The sequence below is a fragment of the Parasteatoda tepidariorum genome, chromosome 3, assembly GCF_982258835.1.
Source record: "Parasteatoda tepidariorum strain Cologne lab strain chromosome 3, Ptep-v5.0, whole genome shotgun sequence".
Lineage (NCBI taxonomy): Eukaryota > Metazoa > Arthropoda > Arachnida > Araneae > Theridiidae > Parasteatoda > Parasteatoda tepidariorum.
Window position 1 is genome coordinate 59442310 of NC_141757.1, and position 17352 is coordinate 59459661.

The following is a 17352-nucleotide window of genomic DNA, read 5'->3' on the forward strand; positions in this document are numbered from 1 at the left end:
TTTATCTTCAATTTGTAAATAATTTTGAGTTACTTTTTATATTAATTAACTTTTCTTTAATTTTGTATTTTTTCTAAAAGAAAGATATAAATTATTAGTGTGTTGTAAATGAAGTTTAACAAAGTCTTTAAAATCAAGAAAAATCATGATTTAATATTTTTTTTAAAAAAAAACTAATTTAAATCAAATAAATTTTGTTTCCAAATGAATTTATTAAATCAAAGCTGCAAAAAGTTATAAAAACATTCTATCTTCAAATTTACAAGAAGCTAACAAATTGAGATGATTAAGTGGTGAAGCATAACGTAATAAGATAAGCAAAGAAACCATCCCATTCCCTATCTAACGGTCTGCCTCCTCCCGTACTCAGGCCTTGTCCCACTATCTCGGTGATGTTGGTAAAGAGAGCTTTTCGTTGCATGTGAAAGAAACGCGAATGCGAATTCATTGATATGAACGAGGGCCTGATTGATGAGATTCCTGCAGTAAGTGTATTTTACTAATCAGGTTAAAAAACGCATGGCTAGTGAATGTTTTGCTCGCAGCGAGATTGGTCCCTGAAAGTAGCGAGATTAGTCCATGACAAAAATTATCTCATTTTCTTGAGGTAACTTTCGAAAATAAAAATGATACAGATATGTTGAAGATCTTTTTGAATCAATTGAAAAACACTAATAAGTTTTTCAGCCAGTGCTATTTGCATGAATCAGAGTTTCATTTATAACGCATTTGCTTAAAACTTTCTTTTTTTTTTGTGTTAGTAAAAAATTATCTTAAAAATTTATCAAGTTAGGAAACCTTTATCTTTCCAAAAAATGAATACTTTCACTTTCTCTGTTTTGTTTAATTTTTGTAAACATTTCATGGTGAATATATTGTTTTATTATTCTTAGTTTCACCATATTATTAGTCTTTTCAATTTTATGTTATGATATCTTTTGCTTTGCTCTTCGAAATTTTTTATCCTGAGATAGATAAAAAGTTTACTTTTTCTTTCTCTAAATTTTTCTTTTTAATACTAAATTATTCACGTATTTTTTTCTTAATGTTTGTGTAGAATTATTTGTTAGTTTTCCTATCTATTTCCTGTGATTAATGAAGTGTATAAATATGTTACTCTTTTGACAACCACCATTATTTTTTCCAATTTATTCTTCAGAAATCTTTAAGCAATTCAAGTGTAGCAGTTCCAGTAAACTATCTATAACTTAAAAAACCTTATAATTTTAATTATATGTTTTTTTTTAATTTTCCTTTTTTTGACAAATTATTACTTTATATTGAGTTATAAATTTAATTGATCTAGTTTGTAAATTTAATTCGTTTTCGAACTGATTTGCTATGTGCCGCTTATATTTTTCCTGATTTTTTTTTCTTTCTCATCATTGAAGCCGATGTTGTGTGGGTTGTACTTGTGTTTGTGGAGTAGTGATTGGGAGTAAAGGTTTCAACTAAATATCTTCACTGTATTTTTCCCAAGTGTGATTGCCCACCATAAATTTTTAATTCGCGATCGCAACGAACTATAGTGGGCGTTGTTGTATGAGACGAATACCTGCGATTTCTATATGAACAGTCATTCCTTTACTCTGGAGACGTCTTTAATGTGGCGTGTAGCATATTGTAACGATCCTTCTTTATTGTGGCTTATTGAATTTAAAAAATCTTTCTTATGCAAACGAAAACAAAATGGTCTCTCTCTTTGAGAAATAGTTTTACGAAATTTAATGATATAACATGAAAGGCCTATTTAAACTTTACATCCGTAGTTTTAAGAATCATATTATTTCAAACATTAAAATAAGCAAGTATACATAAGCCTCATAATTTTATATAATTTAATTTTTAATTCGAAGTTTTTTGACAACAATTTTTATCAGAAAGTTTTAATAAAAACCATTATTTCGAAACTAAAAAACGTAAAATAAAGAATGCTTACAAAACAAAACAAAAAACAATTGTAAAAATTCCTTACATTAAAATAAGCAACTTACATGTTTACTTTTTTTTTTTTAATTCATAATCGGACGTAGAAAACCATGCTATGAAAAACTATCATCAAATAAGAAAAAAAATTATTTTCAAGTAAATTTTTTTATTTTAAAGATTATAACACTTACCTGCTTTATAAATTCGAAGAATTCTAAAATTATATGTTCTTCGATTTTTGACACAATTTTTTGGTGCTACGAATATGCGTCGTTGGGATTTGCCAAAAATAGAACAAGATGCAATTTCATTTCTTCAGAAGCGAAATATTTTAGCAAAAAAAAAAAAAAAAAAAAAAAAAATTACCAATTCTCATGACATGAAACTTTATTATGTAAACGTACGTTTCGGTAATATAATTTCATTTGAAATCTTATTTATGAGAGTTCATATGGAGACAGCATCAGGTGAAATAAAATAGAGATTGTTTTGAATCTATGTTAAACTCTATATCAGTTCATTTTCCACAGAAATCCGATTAACTACTTTGATTTTAAATAAAGTGTTTTGAATTTTGAAAGCGTTTTGATTTTAAATAAAGTGTTTTATTTTATGATTTGTCGCAAACATTTTAGGTGTAGGTTGGCTGCACTTAAAAACCGCCAAATCTGTAGTTGCGGTGGCGTTAATACGTAAGTACCGAATTTTTATTCCATACTTTTCTGAATCATATTACTTCATTGGAATATGCAAGAAGTATACATAAACACATAATGTTATACCATTTCATTTTTCAAAAAAACTATTTTAACACCAATTTTTCTCAAAAAATTATACACTAAAACACGTAAAATAAAGAATTCTTAGGATAAAAAAATTATTTTAAAAATTTCTCATATTGAAATAAAAAACTTACTTATTGTTTCCTTTTTTATTCTTATAGTTCTTAATCAGACGTAAAAAATCATTCTGTAGAGGACAATCATCAAATAAGAAAAAAAAATATTTGCAAGCAAATTTTTTATTATAAAAATCATAACACTAACCTGATTTATAAATCCGGAGAATTCCAAAATGTTATGTTCTTTGTTTGAAAACTTTATTCTCAAATAATATATACATAGTCTATCCCTTCATTACTTTTAGATAACATACTACACAGCAAAATTTTATAATTGCAAGATCTCGATATGAATTTTAATATGTAGCTTAAAAACAGAATAGCTGAATTCTAGTTGAAATTATTCTTTCAAAACTGAAAAATAACTAACAAGAAAACGATAAAAATTTATTAATAATCAGCACAAATGATACTAGTATTTCAAGTAATTCGGGTGATTCTTTATTTTTTTCCGAATTATATAGATACAGAAATATATACTATTCTGTAAAGAAGAAGAATATTCTATAACTATTACAGTTCTGTACGTTCTGAATTCCCATTTATTCATTGGAATGAAGAAAGCAATGTTGACAAAACTCAGGGATGAGATTCTTCCGCGGATTCGCGGATTTCCGCTTTTTCTCAGATTTCTCCATTTTTCCCGCTAATTTCCGCCGAAATTTTTTTTTTCACAAGTTAAAATACTTTATGAGGAATTTAATTTTCCGCGGAGCGAAATTATTGAAGACCTCCTCCCTCTGAAGTTTCTCTAAAAATCATTTCCTTGGGATAAAACTGGTTGACCTTTATACAGGGATGAGATTTTTTTCGCTTTTGTCTCTCGAATTTCAGCTTTTTTATCAAAAACTCAGATTCTCTAAAAGTTTCGTTTTTTTTATTTATTTATTTATAAATATCCCGTTTTTTTTTTTAAAAAAATTCAGTCGTTGAAGTCAAATTATTATATTTATTTACGATTTTGAAAGAAAAACAGAAAATTCCAACTACGTCCTAGCTGCTAATCTTTCCGCATGTTTACTTATATTAGCTATTTTCTCCGATTTCACGCACAGAAAATAAGATTTTCCGTATTTTTTATCCGTCGGCGGGATAGCTCGTATTTTCGTAATTTAGACGTCGCTGCTTCTTGTATTCTGGAGAGAAAGCAAACAAAAAAGCGAAAAAAAATAGAGGTGGATTTGTGGTGAAAATATTTATTTGCATATTTATTAATCTTGTAAATTTTTATTTATAGTGTAGACAAAAAACAATTCAAACAATCCTTTTAGAAATCCCAAGTCCTTAACTCTGCAAATATCTCGATTTTTATTCACGCGATTTTAATATCAATAATCGATTTTCGTATTTACCTGATTTAAGAGTTGAACATTTCGATTCTTATTCAGGCCATTTAAATATTGAACATTGCGATTCTTATTTACGAGATTTAAAAAACCAATTTCGCGATTTGTATTTACGAGCTTTTAAAACCCTATGTAGCTACCCGAGCTTAAAATCCAATGTCGTGATTCGTTTTTGCGGTTGTAATATCGCGCGATTTTAAAATTATGCATCTTGATCTAAAAATTACGCATCGTGATTTGTATTTTCGCATTTTTTAAATTCGATGTAGAGTTTCATATGCACGTGATTTAAAAGCCTCATATCGGGATTTATAATCACATGGATTACAAGTTTAAACAAAAATTAGACAAAAAAAGTGCGATTTATTTTTATATATATATATATATATATATATATATATATATATATATATATATATATATATATATATATATATATATATATATATATATATTCTTGGATTTCCTCTTTTCTACTTTCTGACTACTCTCATCCCTGAAAACTTTAATTTGTAATGAATTGAAGACAGAAAAAATGTATTTTACCGTAATACACACATCTGTAACAGTATGCAATCCCGAAATCGGGAGTTATCAGTTGCAAGTTTGTTGATAATGAAGTTAAAAATTATTGGGGAATTTTTCTTAAAATGTTTGGCGTGTTCTGTTTCTGAAAGATTTACCAATATTCTGGAGAGTTTTTTCAAGTTCTTCGGCCTTTTCCTTAGGGAAATTTTGCTTCTTATTTGTTGTTAAGAAAATGGCGCCAGATCAAGCATTTTAATTAAAATATTCAAATTTTTCTTTCATGAAATTAATAGTTTGGCCATGTTGTCTTCGAAAATTGCAGCAAAATTTGTTTTTTTTGTTAAACATTCAGAATTAAATAAATGAATTTTGTTTAAAATTAATCCAGAAAATACGCTTTAAAATTTGTTTAAATTTTAAATTAAAATTTTACTTTATAACTAATTTGAGATTTTAAAAGAAAACCAAGATCCTTTTTACCTGCAGACACAAGAGTATGCCACTGTAAAAAAATTATAAATTTTACTGTATTAAAAAACTATAAATGTTACTCTTATATCTTATATCAAAGAGCCATAATAAATGGAAAAAAAATCATGTATATACTACTAACTTAACCTCACCTAATTCAAAATTTGATTAAAGTGAAATGAACTGATCCTTCTTTGACATTAAAGTATGTGGCTGCAAAAAACCATAATTTCTTATTTTGCAGGTAAATGTCTAAAATTTTGGCATGGAAGTTTTGGATTTTAATACCGTTCCAGCCAAAGCTCTTAGATGTTCAACTAGACTGAAATTGAGAGAATTTCTTGATCCGAGACAAGAAATTCTATTTAAAAATGGTTTTGCTCGGGACTATCGTGGATTGGCAGATCAGATGGACTTTCAATATAATGAAGTGCGAATTTTTGAAAGATATGATAGTCCAACTCTTAAAATAATAGATGCATGGACTGTACTTCCTCATACAACCATTGGCCTGCTTATTCAATACCTGGAAAATATGGGTCGACATGATATTCTGCAAGACTTGCAACCGAAATTTGGTATTTTTTTCATACAAATATTTATGAAAATATTTTTATTTTTCTAATATTTTATCAAAAAATTTTTCTTATCATAAATAATTTTACTTTTCTCATTATAAATTAGTCTTACCAAGATTTATAAAGTGTAATATTTTTTTAGATTTAGTGGTAAAAATTGTATGTTCATGAATAGTATGTTAAAGTTAATTAATAGATTGTAAAATAAATTTGTATAAATTTGAATTTGCATCTAATTGAAGTTTTTTTTCTTAATTGAATGCTTTTTTTCTTATTAATTTTTATATTTTCAGAATTAGATGCTAAATCTTATATACAGAGATGTTTGCAAGTTCAGAGTGAAGAAAGTCCACTTCAAGTAGATGAAAGTAAGCTGTGTTAAAAACAATTTACTTTGTAAAGCAGATATTTTAGAGTTTATACTTACAATAAAACAGGATAGTAGTATGTAAATTAAAATTTTGATTCTAGTACAAGTCTTACATTATCCAACCCATATTTTGTATGGAAATAGCTTCAGTTTACGAATTATTATATTTATAATATTTTGAAATATTACCAGTGCTATTTAGATAGATGATTAAAACGGTTAATAACTTTTAAAAAAAATCGGGAAAAAGTGTTTTGAAAAGTAAAACATCTTCGTTATCTGGAATTTAAATTTTTAAAAAAAATTATATTATTATGTTTAAAATAAAAGTTTTGAATGATGTTTTGTTACTTAAAGTTGTGGTTAAAAATTTTTTTTATGAATTTAGATTTTTTTGGTCTTCTAATATTTGCGAAAAAATAAATTAAAACTCATTAATTCTTGTATGTATATACATATTAAGTTTATTTTAATTTTATTGGATATAAAATTTTCTAGGTGTTAAATTTATTTTAATTTTCTTATCAATACATTTACTTTTTAGTTTCATCATGTCGTTCAGTATCATTTGATGTACGCTTGGAAGATTCTGGTATTTTCACAACAGAAGATGCATGTACTGGAGGTATATTTTTTTGTGTCTGTTTTCAAAAGAAATTCTTTTTTTCTTCCTCTTTTCATTTGAGAGGACCCTTAACATTTTTCTAATTAAAAATCTTATTTTAGTTTTCTGAATTGCAGATTTTTTAACTAAAAGGCTTTTTTTAAGCATATTTTTCTTCTTTCAAGCGTTCTTCTCCCTGGAAAAAAACTTAGCTGAAATTTATCTGCTGCACATTACATTCCTATTCAATATCATCTGATTTCATATCAACAGTAATTTAGGTAAAAATGACTGCTCAGAAAAACCTAGAACCTAAGTACAAAGGGTTAAAGATCATAGTAACCAATCATAATCAATCAAATCATAAAAACTAACCAAAAATTCATACCTGTTCTTTAAACATTTCATTTTCATTTTTTTTTCCAATACTGAAATCGAAAGAATTATATTATATGGAATAAATATATTATGAATCCATTACTTCATAGTTTGATAAGATGGTAATAAAGTTCAAAATATTATAATCTGATATGATAAGCTTAATAATGTAGAGAATAAAGTTTAACCCCACTTTGTGACACATTAAATTCTATAAAACACAGTTTTCTGAAAGCATATCTAATACCACCCCCCCCCCCCCAAAAGAAAGAAGTGTAAACTTTGGAGTCAGGATATATAGTTTTTAACAAAGTCTAATAAACTGCTCACTGCTTAAAATAAATCTTTAAGAAATTTGAATTAAGTGCAAAATTAAAACTGTTTAAACTAAATGAGTTTATTGTTTTAGCCTGATATGTAAAAATTTTCAGATTACAAGATTATTTTTAAGCGTTTCCATCATGACGCACATGATGTTTACACACTTTAAATGATATAACTTTTAATGAAAAAGTTAAATAGTTTTAGCAATTTTTATTGAAAAACTCTTGGTATCATTTAAATTTACTAAAAATTTCAGAAATTTTGTGAATTAAAAAGCTGGTTATTAGGAAAGTAATGTGATTACAATTGTCACACCTAGCTTTCAGTTTTTAAATTCCTAAAAATTAATAAAAACTGCTGTATGTCTAAATAACATCAAAGAAAAAATATGAAAACAGCAGGGTTTTTTTAAACTCAGTTACATGCAAATATTACCTTAACAATGCCATTCAAATTGCCATTTAATAACTTAAGCCTAAGGAATTATCTAACTCTTAATTGAATGTTTAACTATTTAATTCAATAATGAAAATTAATAATATAAATTATGCCAAGTTTCATATCTTTTGTTGGTATACTTCATATTTTGTTCAAATGATTCTGAAATTTCCAAATCTGAGATACCTTATCTGAATTTATCCTAATAGTTTCCAGCAACCAATGTTCTTATACAGTCTAATTCTTCTTTTTCTTCAATTAAATGATTAACTGGCAATTCCTAACACTTAGTATTGTCATTCTTTTATTATTCCTGTAGAATATTCTCCAAAATATTGAAAACTCCAATCAATCTTAATTTTTAGATTTCTTTAACCTAAAATGTAATCCAAATTGATTGAAGTATGAATCTTCTTATTTCCTAACCAAATTTCCTTTTCTCAAGCAATATTTCTTGTTCACTGAAACAATTGTGAAGAAATATTAATTAACGTGGAAGTTGATTACTATCAGTTGTATTTTTGTATGTGCTTTGAAATTTATTTTTTTTATTTTGTATGTACCAGTTAGAGTATTATTATTTTTTTTAAATGTTTATTTCCACTGCAAATTAAAAACAAAAAAGGAAAAAAAAGATTACACTGCTTACATTATTGATAAATGAAATCTTAAAATAAACTTATAGTTTTGAAAGCTCGCAAACACAAGCCCTTAGTCTTAAAAGATTTTTTTTAATAATATTTATGGCACAATCGTGATTCATTTGATTTTAAGAACAAAAAAAAATTTTTTTGATTCTCATATCTCTGTTAGAAAAGAAAGTATTAAAGTTTCCCTTAGTGTTATAAAAGTAGTTGAAGCATCAGTCTCATATTTATGATAACTTGATTATTTTTAAAACTAGCTTATTAGATTTATTGCTGTTACATGTTTCTTCAACTTCATCCAAAAAAATATAAAAAATTGATGCAATTTAAATAAAAACCTTGTTTATTAAATATAGGAAGTTGAGTCTTTTTTTAAAATTTTTTGTTTTGTTTCTAACAGTAGCATTATGCACATTAGCCTAATATCATTAATAATACCTCTGCAGTGCTGGGGCATACGAGACTTGAGACCAGAAAAAAATAACACTATGGGTTAAAATAAAAGCATTTTAAGTTTTCTGAAATATTTTTAGCTTACTTCATAAATAGTAACAATACTTAAATGAATTGTGAATATAATGACTATAAGATAGTGAGAGATTTCCTCCTATTATTAAAAAGAACTTTTTAATTTCAATATGGTAAGTGTATACAGTGTTACAATTTATTGCCAAATTTCATAGCAATTGCTGTTTTAATTTTCTTTAATAAAATAGTGATTATAAATATACCCAAATATCTCATCACCAAATTGTTTTCGCTTCATATTATAATTTTAAACTTTTTATGGTGAGTCTCAGATAGGGACACACTTATAAATCTTACAGGGTAGCGCACCTAAGTCTACGTCAGCTACTCAATTACAACTTCATTGCGGTGTGTCGTACCACTGTTTCAGTGATATTTTTTCCAGAAATGCTTTTTATGACTTTTTATTTTTTTTTTCGTCGTTCTTTTATACTAGAAATATCGTATGATTGTGAAAGACTAGAGATAGTTACCAGAAAGCAATGGAGAGCGAGGAACGCAGTTCGGGAGAGAGAAATAAATCTTCCTGTGAACCATGTTGTCATATTACATACAGTGACAGCCTTCTGTAAGAAACAAGTAGAATGTATGCGGCAAGTTCAACTCATTCAAGATCTTCACTTGGATGAAAGAGGTAAAAAAAGTATTTAGTTCAACAATACTCAACTATTGTATTGTTATTACATAAAATCGATTTTCTCAACTTATGTCTAGCTTGTATATGCGACCAATTAGCTTTCACGTTACCCACTTTAGTGCAAGGCACCTCTGTTTTTAGTACTGTTCTCTCCTACTACAGTTCCTCAACACTACCCAGCATTATCAATATTTAATTACCGTTGAATCAGTTACTGCTGCTACACGGCAGCGCACTGAGATATTAAAAATTTCTAACGTTCTTTAGTTCAACAAAATAAAAACTAACATTGACTAATACATTTAAACTTAATAACCACCAAAACTTCCCAATTTACTGAAATTTCTCTTGCTGTTTTATTAGTACATGTTCTTAATGAGCACCGTTTCTACCCAAATAGTAATGCCATCTCGATTTGAAACATTCTGACTCACTAAAGGTCTGGTTTCTTAGGACAAGCGCCTTATCTGGGCGTCAGCGGGACGTCAACGCCCCGCTGACGCCAACAAAATACTGGTATGTTAGCTCAAGACCTGGTTTCTTAGAACTAGCGCATTATCTGGGCGTCAGCGTAAAGTTGACACAGAACGGACGCCAAAAAAATACTTTTTTGTTAGCTCAGCGTGAGCAGTCGGTCCAACGCAGACATTATCTCTCATTGCGCATGCGTTAATAACGTAAACAAATATTTATTTTGAATTTGTATTGATTTTGTTATTGTCGACCAGTGTTTTAGAGAACAAATAATGACTTTGTCCAAGAAAAAACACATTATAGCTGAGCTAAATGAAGAGTGCTATGTTTAATGAAGAAGCTATGTGTAATGTCAAAATCAAAATCTTGGCTGATTTCAATGTGCTGTTGGATGTTGTCCGCCATTGCTTCTGTGGTTAACGTCACGCTGTAATCCAACTGCAGTTGAGTTGGACGGCAATTGTAGCTCAAGATGAGCGTTCGATGACGTATACTATCAAACTCACAAATGGACCAATCAGAGGTTAACGCTGATTTCCAGCTGACGGCGTCCTGTCCTAAGAAACCAGGCCTTTTAAGAGTGAAGGATTGTGTGAAATATGAGTTTCAAACTTTTTTACCAAATGGAAAATTTACTTATAGAAACAACACAGCAAGTGTTAATTTTAAAGGATAAAAGTATAGGTACTTCTGTAAGGGAAGGTTTTCTATCTTCCTACTATGTGCGATTTTGGATAAATAAAAACGAAGTAAATTGGAGACATCACAACATTTAATATACACAGTTATTTACAAGTTAATATAAAATATATAAATCCATTAATACTTTTACATCCCAATGTCTGGAACGTCAATATAGTAATTATTATTATTGAGTTGTCTTAGCAACGTTGTTTTTATTTTTCATAAAACTAAATATAAATGCTTGTTATGTTATTGCTCTTGCGCACCACAGCACTCCCCCCCTAGTGAGTTACTCGAACGATGAAGAACCTCATGTGTAACGTGCTGGAATGCGCACTGTACGTCCAGATCTAGTCACTTGGGGTGGAATAACAAGCTTCACTCTTTTGTTTCTGTTGCCTTGCTCTGTAGCAGCTCTAGAAATTGTAGACGATGAAATAGGTCCACAATTCTTTTCAACCAGTAAAGGTGTTTCTGAAGTCTTTTCAGATTCTGTAGAAATGTCCGAAAAATAGGGCTTTATTCTATCTATAGATACATTAACTTCTTTTTGCTTCATTTTAACAGTGAAAATTTTATCGGTTCTCTTTAAAACTTTATACGGTCCATGATATGGTTGTTGCAAACTATGACGAACACTGTCAGTACGGACAAACACGTGTGAGCAAGTTTTTAAATCTTTGAATATAAATGGTTTCTGCTTCGAGTGATGACGAAATGGGACGGGTTTTAATTTTTCCATGGTGCTTTTTAAATTCTGAATGAATTCTGATTGCGCTTCGATGTTTGAATTTTCAAAAAAGTCATATGGTAGTTTTATATTTTCACCATACAAGAGTTCTGCTGGGGTGGCTTGACAGTCATCTCGCAAGGTTGTGCGTAAACCAAGTAGAATAATCGGAAGTGATTTTGTCCAGCTTGGATTTTCATGACACATTATGCTTGCTTTCAAAGTACGATGCCAACGTTCTACACAGCCATTAGCTTGTGGGTGATATGCAGTAGTTCTATTTCTTTTAAAACCAAGTAATTTCGAAAGTTCTTGGAACAATTGAGACTCAAATTGCGCACCCTGATCAGTTGTAATTACGCTTGGAATACCGTAGCGAGCGATCCAATTTTTCAATAAAGCATCAGAAACTGTCTCTGCTCGAATATCAGGTAAAGGAATGGCTTCTGCCCATCGCGTGTAGCGATCAATTATCGTAAGGCAATAACGAAATCCTTCTGATGATGGCAAAGGTCCAATCAGGTCCAGATTAATGTCTTGAAATCGTTGACCAACTATAGGATATTCTTGTAATGGAGAATGATTATGTTTAGAAATTTTGGATTTCTGGCATTTTAAACAACTCTTGGTCCAATCACGAATATCTTTGTTTATTGATGGCCAAATAAATTTTGATGTTGCTAATCGAACAGTCGCTTTAATTCCAGGATGTGAGAGATTGTAAACACTTTTGAATACTTGTCTTCTAAAGTTAATTGGAATGAATGGTCTTTTAATTTTTGTGGTTGTATCGCAATATAATGAATGATTAGAGCCAAAAATAGGAACTAGCTCAAATTTCAAAGAAGAGTTTTGAGACGTCATTAAATCTTTTAACTCATCGTCGATTTCTTGAGCTTTGGCTAGGGATTCAAAGTCAATTTCGGAAGTAATTCTTATTTCTTCCAATCTTGAAAGAGCGTCAGCAACCATGTTATCTTTTCCAGAAATGTGTTGAATTTCTAATGTGAATTGGCTAATGTACTCCAAATGTCTTTGTTGTCGGGGTGATGCTTTCTCCAAGTTATGTTGAAAAGCGTATACCAGCGGCTTGTGATCAGTGAATAACGTAAATTCTCGACCCTCCAACAAATATCGGAAATGCTTAATAGACGAATATGCAGCTAGCAGTTCACGATCATAGGTGCTATAATTCTTTTGTGTAGGTGTCAGTCGAACAGAAAAGAAACCTAGCGGTTGCCAATCATTATTGACGAGTTGTTGCACCACTCCACCTATCGCTATATTGGAAGCGTCTACCATAAGGGCAAGTTTAGCAGATGGCACTGGGTGAGACAAAATTGCTGCGGATTTTAGCAATTCTTTGGATTTCGTAAAAGCATTTGAAGCTTCGTCTGACCATTCGATAGTTCGATTATCATTCTTCTTGCTGTTTTTTAAATAATCATATAAGCATGCTTGGTGTTGAGCCGCTTGAGGAATAAATCTTCTGTAGAAATTTATAATTCCCAAAAATCTTCTAAGTTGTTTGACTGTTTTGGGTTTATTGAAATCTTCAATGACTTTGACTTTTTCTTCTGTTGGACGAATTCCTTTTAGAGAAACATTGTGGCCAACAAAATTCACCTCAGGCTTAGCGAAGTTGCATTTACTGAGATTCAATGTTAATCCAAATTGTTGCAATCTCTCTAAAACTATTCTGAGATGTTGTAGATGTTCCTCTTTAGAGCGTGATGCAATTAATATGTCATCCAGATAGACGAAACAGAATTCTAGACCACGTAGAACGGCGTGCATAAATCTCTGGAATGTCTGCGCTGCGTTACGAAGTCCGAAAGTCATCAAAGGAAATTCGAACAGTCCGAATGGTGTACTAATAGCTGTTTTTTCTATATCTGCTGGTTCCATGGGAATTTGATGATAAGCTCGATGAAGATCCAATGTGGAATATATAGTACAACCTTCTAATTGGTGTGTAAAATCATGCAGGTGTGGTATAGGATATCTATCCGGTAATGTAGCTGCATTTAAAGCACGATAGTCTCCGCACGGTCTCCATTCGCCATTTTTTTTCTTGACCAGATGTAATGGACTAGACCAAGGGCTGCTTGATGGTCGACATATGCCACGCTCAAGCATGTAGTCAAATTCTGCTTTGGCGATTTTTAGTTTCTCTGGAGCCAATCTACGCACTCTAGATGTTATGGGTGGGCCTTTTGTAACAATAGCATGAGTGACATTATGGTTTAAGTTAACTTTATTCAGTTCTATTTTTTCTGAAGATAAGTTTTTGAATTCTTGCAGTAGAGAATGAATATCTGGATCTAGATTATTACTATCGAGGGGTGTTAAAAATGAAGATGGTCCTTTGATTATTTTAGTTGAGACTGTCAATGATGTTAAAGGATCAAGCAAACGTTTTTGTTTAATGTCTACCAAAAGTCCATGTGCCTTAAGAAAATCTGCGCCAATTATTGGCTTTGAGACGTCTGCTATGATGAAATTCCATTTGAAACGTCTTCTCAAGCCTAAATCTAAACTGATAAGTTGCTTGCCGTAAGTTTTGATTGAACTTGAATTTGCAGCATAAAGTTTAAAATCAGATAGGAACAGTTTATTGGGTTTTGGCGGTGGAATTACAGACACGTCAGCCCCAGTGTCAATAAGATAGTGCCTTTTGCTTGACTTGTCAAAAAGAAAGAGGCGGCAATTTGGATGGCCGTAGTCGTTGGCCTCTTCAATCGACTGGCCCGTTAGTTTTCCGAAGTATTTTTTTGAAATTGGCAAGGTTTAACACAGCGATGTGCCTTGTTTCCAAATTTAAAATGGTACCAACACAACTTATAACGAGAAGATTGGGATCTCGAACGGCTACGGTCTCGAGCTGTTACAGGTTTATCTTGAGGTCTACTCCTTGTGATGAATGTATCAAATTTCTTAGTTAATTCTGCAATACTAATCTCCAATGAATTAAATTTTTCGTTACTAATGTTATTATGCTCAAAAGTTTTGCTGGATACTTTATCAACTGTACATAACTCTGTTGAGCTAAATATACCAATAATTTTGTCTGCCATCTCTGCCATTTTATCCAAAGAATCAGAGCTAATAGATAATATAGCTTGAACCTGTTGTGGTAGCCTCTGTAGCCAAAGTGATTTTAACAATTCCTCAGAAATGGAATTTTCAGCCAAACCTTTCATTTGTCGCAACAAGTCAGATGGACGCTTATCGCCAAGATTAAGTGTAGTCAACACTTTTTTTAACCTGGCTTCTTCAGAATCTGTCAATCTACTTAACAATGCATTTTTTAAGGCGTCGTATTTTCCATTCATTGGCGGGTTTAACAAAATATCCTCTACGAAATCTAAGACATTTTCGTCTAATGAGGCAACGACAATGTTATACTTAGTTAAATCACGAGTAATATTGCCGTTAGCAAACTGTGCTTCAAGTTGTAAGAACCATAACTTAGGTTTATGTCGCCAAAAAATTGGTGGTTTAACTGCCACTTTGTTTACTTCTAAATTCACATTATCTTGAGTTGATGAATTTAAATTATCGTTTGTGCTTTCCTCCATGTTTAATATAAAGATAATTATAAAATAATGGTAATGCACAAACCTTTCTTTTATCCAAATAAAATCTTCGCACTGTTAAACTAATCACGTCCTGAGGTCACCAGTTGTAAGGGAAGGTTTTCTATCTTCCTACTATGTGCGATTTTGGATAAATAAAAACGAAGTAAATTGGAGACATCACAACATTTAATATACACAGTTATTTACAAGTTAATATAAAATATATAAATCCATTAATACTTTTACATCCCAATGTCTGGAACGTCAATATAGTAATTATTATTATTGAGTTGTCTTAGCAACGTTGTTTTTATTTTTCATAAAACTAAATATAAATGCTTGTTATGTTATTGCTCTTGCGCACCACACTTCAATGGGAAATATTGTTTTTTGTATTTGTTAATGATAAGAGTTGCGAGGAAACGAGATTTCATAGGTCTAGAAATTAATAGATATTTTTAATTCCAAATAATATATTTTTTTTTACTAATTCTGTTAAACTTAATAATCTTAAAACTTCCCAATTTACTGAAATTTGTTTTGCTGTTTTATAAGTATATGTTCTTAGAACTTGTGCACCGTTTTTACCCAAATAGTTATATTTTAAGGTCATATATTTTTAATAAAAATTTTAGGTTGGTGGGATATTGCCTATAATTTCTTAGTTGGTGGAGATGGCAAAGTTTATGAAGGAAGAGGATGGAATTTAACGGCGGCTCATGCTGTAAATTACAACACTAATTCTTATGGGGTTGCATTCATGGGCAACTTTAACAATGACACGCCAACAAAGCCAATGATACAAGCCGCATTACAATTAGTGGATTGTGGTATAAAAAAGGTAATGCATTTTCAATTATAATTAAATATGAAAAAATAATATTCATTGTTTTAAAAAGAAGTTTTATTTGTATCATGAAAGGATCCTGTTCTTTCAATAAGACACCTGGGAACCCCTGTAAAAGAGATGTTCGAAATCTTATTGAAACTTTATTTTACTATCGCTATAATCTCTTTGAATAGCCGTGAGCCAATCGTTGTGGTGGGTAAAACCTTCGTCTACCTCGGTTGTGACGGAAGTTCAATTCCAGGTATTGAAGCTGAGTGTTTGATCGGATTGCATTTTCTTCGATCGTGCCATAAGGTGATTCACCGCATCTATTTCTCCTCCAGAAAAATGCAGCTCCTTTTACGTAAAGCATCTAAAACTAAGTATTTTAAACAACGTAATTTAATCTAAGTGAAAAGAAAAGCTTGCAAAATGTGACTATTAAATAAAAAGAACCTATCGATATCGGTCACTGACTCATTATTCTTGAGGAAAAAGTGACAGTGAAGTTATTAAAGTAAACCGTCCGGTGGCTACTAATTGAAAATTTAAATTTTCAGCTTTAGTGAAAAGTAAAAAAAAATTGCAGCTATTTTACTCAATATTAATAATAATAAAAAAAAAACTAATGAAGGGACATTTCCTCCTTTTTTCAAAAAGAGTAAATTATTTGTGATTACCATTATTAATTAACAGTTATATTTACTTTCAAAAGATTTTATGTGTGTTCATTAAAACTCGAGTGACGGTACTCCGGAATAGTTTACTGGCGAATAAGAAGTAAAAAAGCATTTTTATGTCATATTATCATTTTGTTTTATTGGTATTGTTGTAGTAGTATTTTAATGAGAAGTAAAAATTTTAAAATTTGGCGTGGTAATCATTTTATGAGTAAAATCATCATTCAAGTGCAAATACTTAACATACATTATATCATTACTTGGATTATTAGGATGTGTTTTAGAAAATCGAATATTTCTTTTTAGGGTTACCTAACACCCACTCCGGAAATCCATGGTCATAGAGATGTCGCTTGTACAGATTCTCCGGGAGAAAAGCTTTACAAAGTTATCAGGCAATGGAAAAATTACAAGGGGGGCGAAAGTCTACGTTTTACTGTGAACCCCTCTATAAACCGGTGATCGGTCAAGATTTGATAAAGGACAATTCATAACTGTTCCTTTCTGAATGTGCCAGGGGAAAAAAAAAGGTTATCCTGAAAGTTTACTGGCCTCAAGCATTGAAGTGTAATTTTTCACTGTTGTAATATCATTTTACAAATTGCAATGTTTTGTAGTATATAATGTCTTTATACATGTAGTTGACAATAAAATATTTTTGATTTATAACTTTAACTTCTCTGTCACTCTGTTGC

General features: G+C 30.3%; 1 protein-coding gene across 3 annotated transcripts; it reads left to right on the forward strand.

Moving 5' to 3' along the window:
• Positions 1–328: 328 nt before the first annotated feature.
• On the forward strand, positions 329–17332 carry LOC107437177 (peptidoglycan-recognition protein LF). Of its 3 annotated transcripts, XM_043051675.3 has the most exons (8): positions 329–485; positions 2565–2621; positions 5420–5753; positions 6047–6121; positions 6668–6748; positions 9479–9676; positions 15784–15989; positions 16964–17332. In XM_043051675.3, exons 3-8 carry the CDS (start codon positions 5441–5443, stop codon positions 17117–17119), a joined length of 1029 nt encoding a protein of 342 aa, XP_042907609.2. In that variant the 5' UTR covers positions 329–485; positions 2565–2621; positions 5420–5440; the 3' UTR covers positions 17120–17332. The 3 variants fall into 3 exon arrangements, with proteins under 3 accessions (XP_042907609.2, XP_071036144.2, XP_087015515.1); XM_071180043.2 differs by lacking the exon at positions 2565–2621; XM_087159389.1 differs by lacking the exons at positions 329–485; positions 2565–2621 and adding an exon at positions 516–607.
• Positions 17333–17352: the final 20 nt, after the last annotated feature.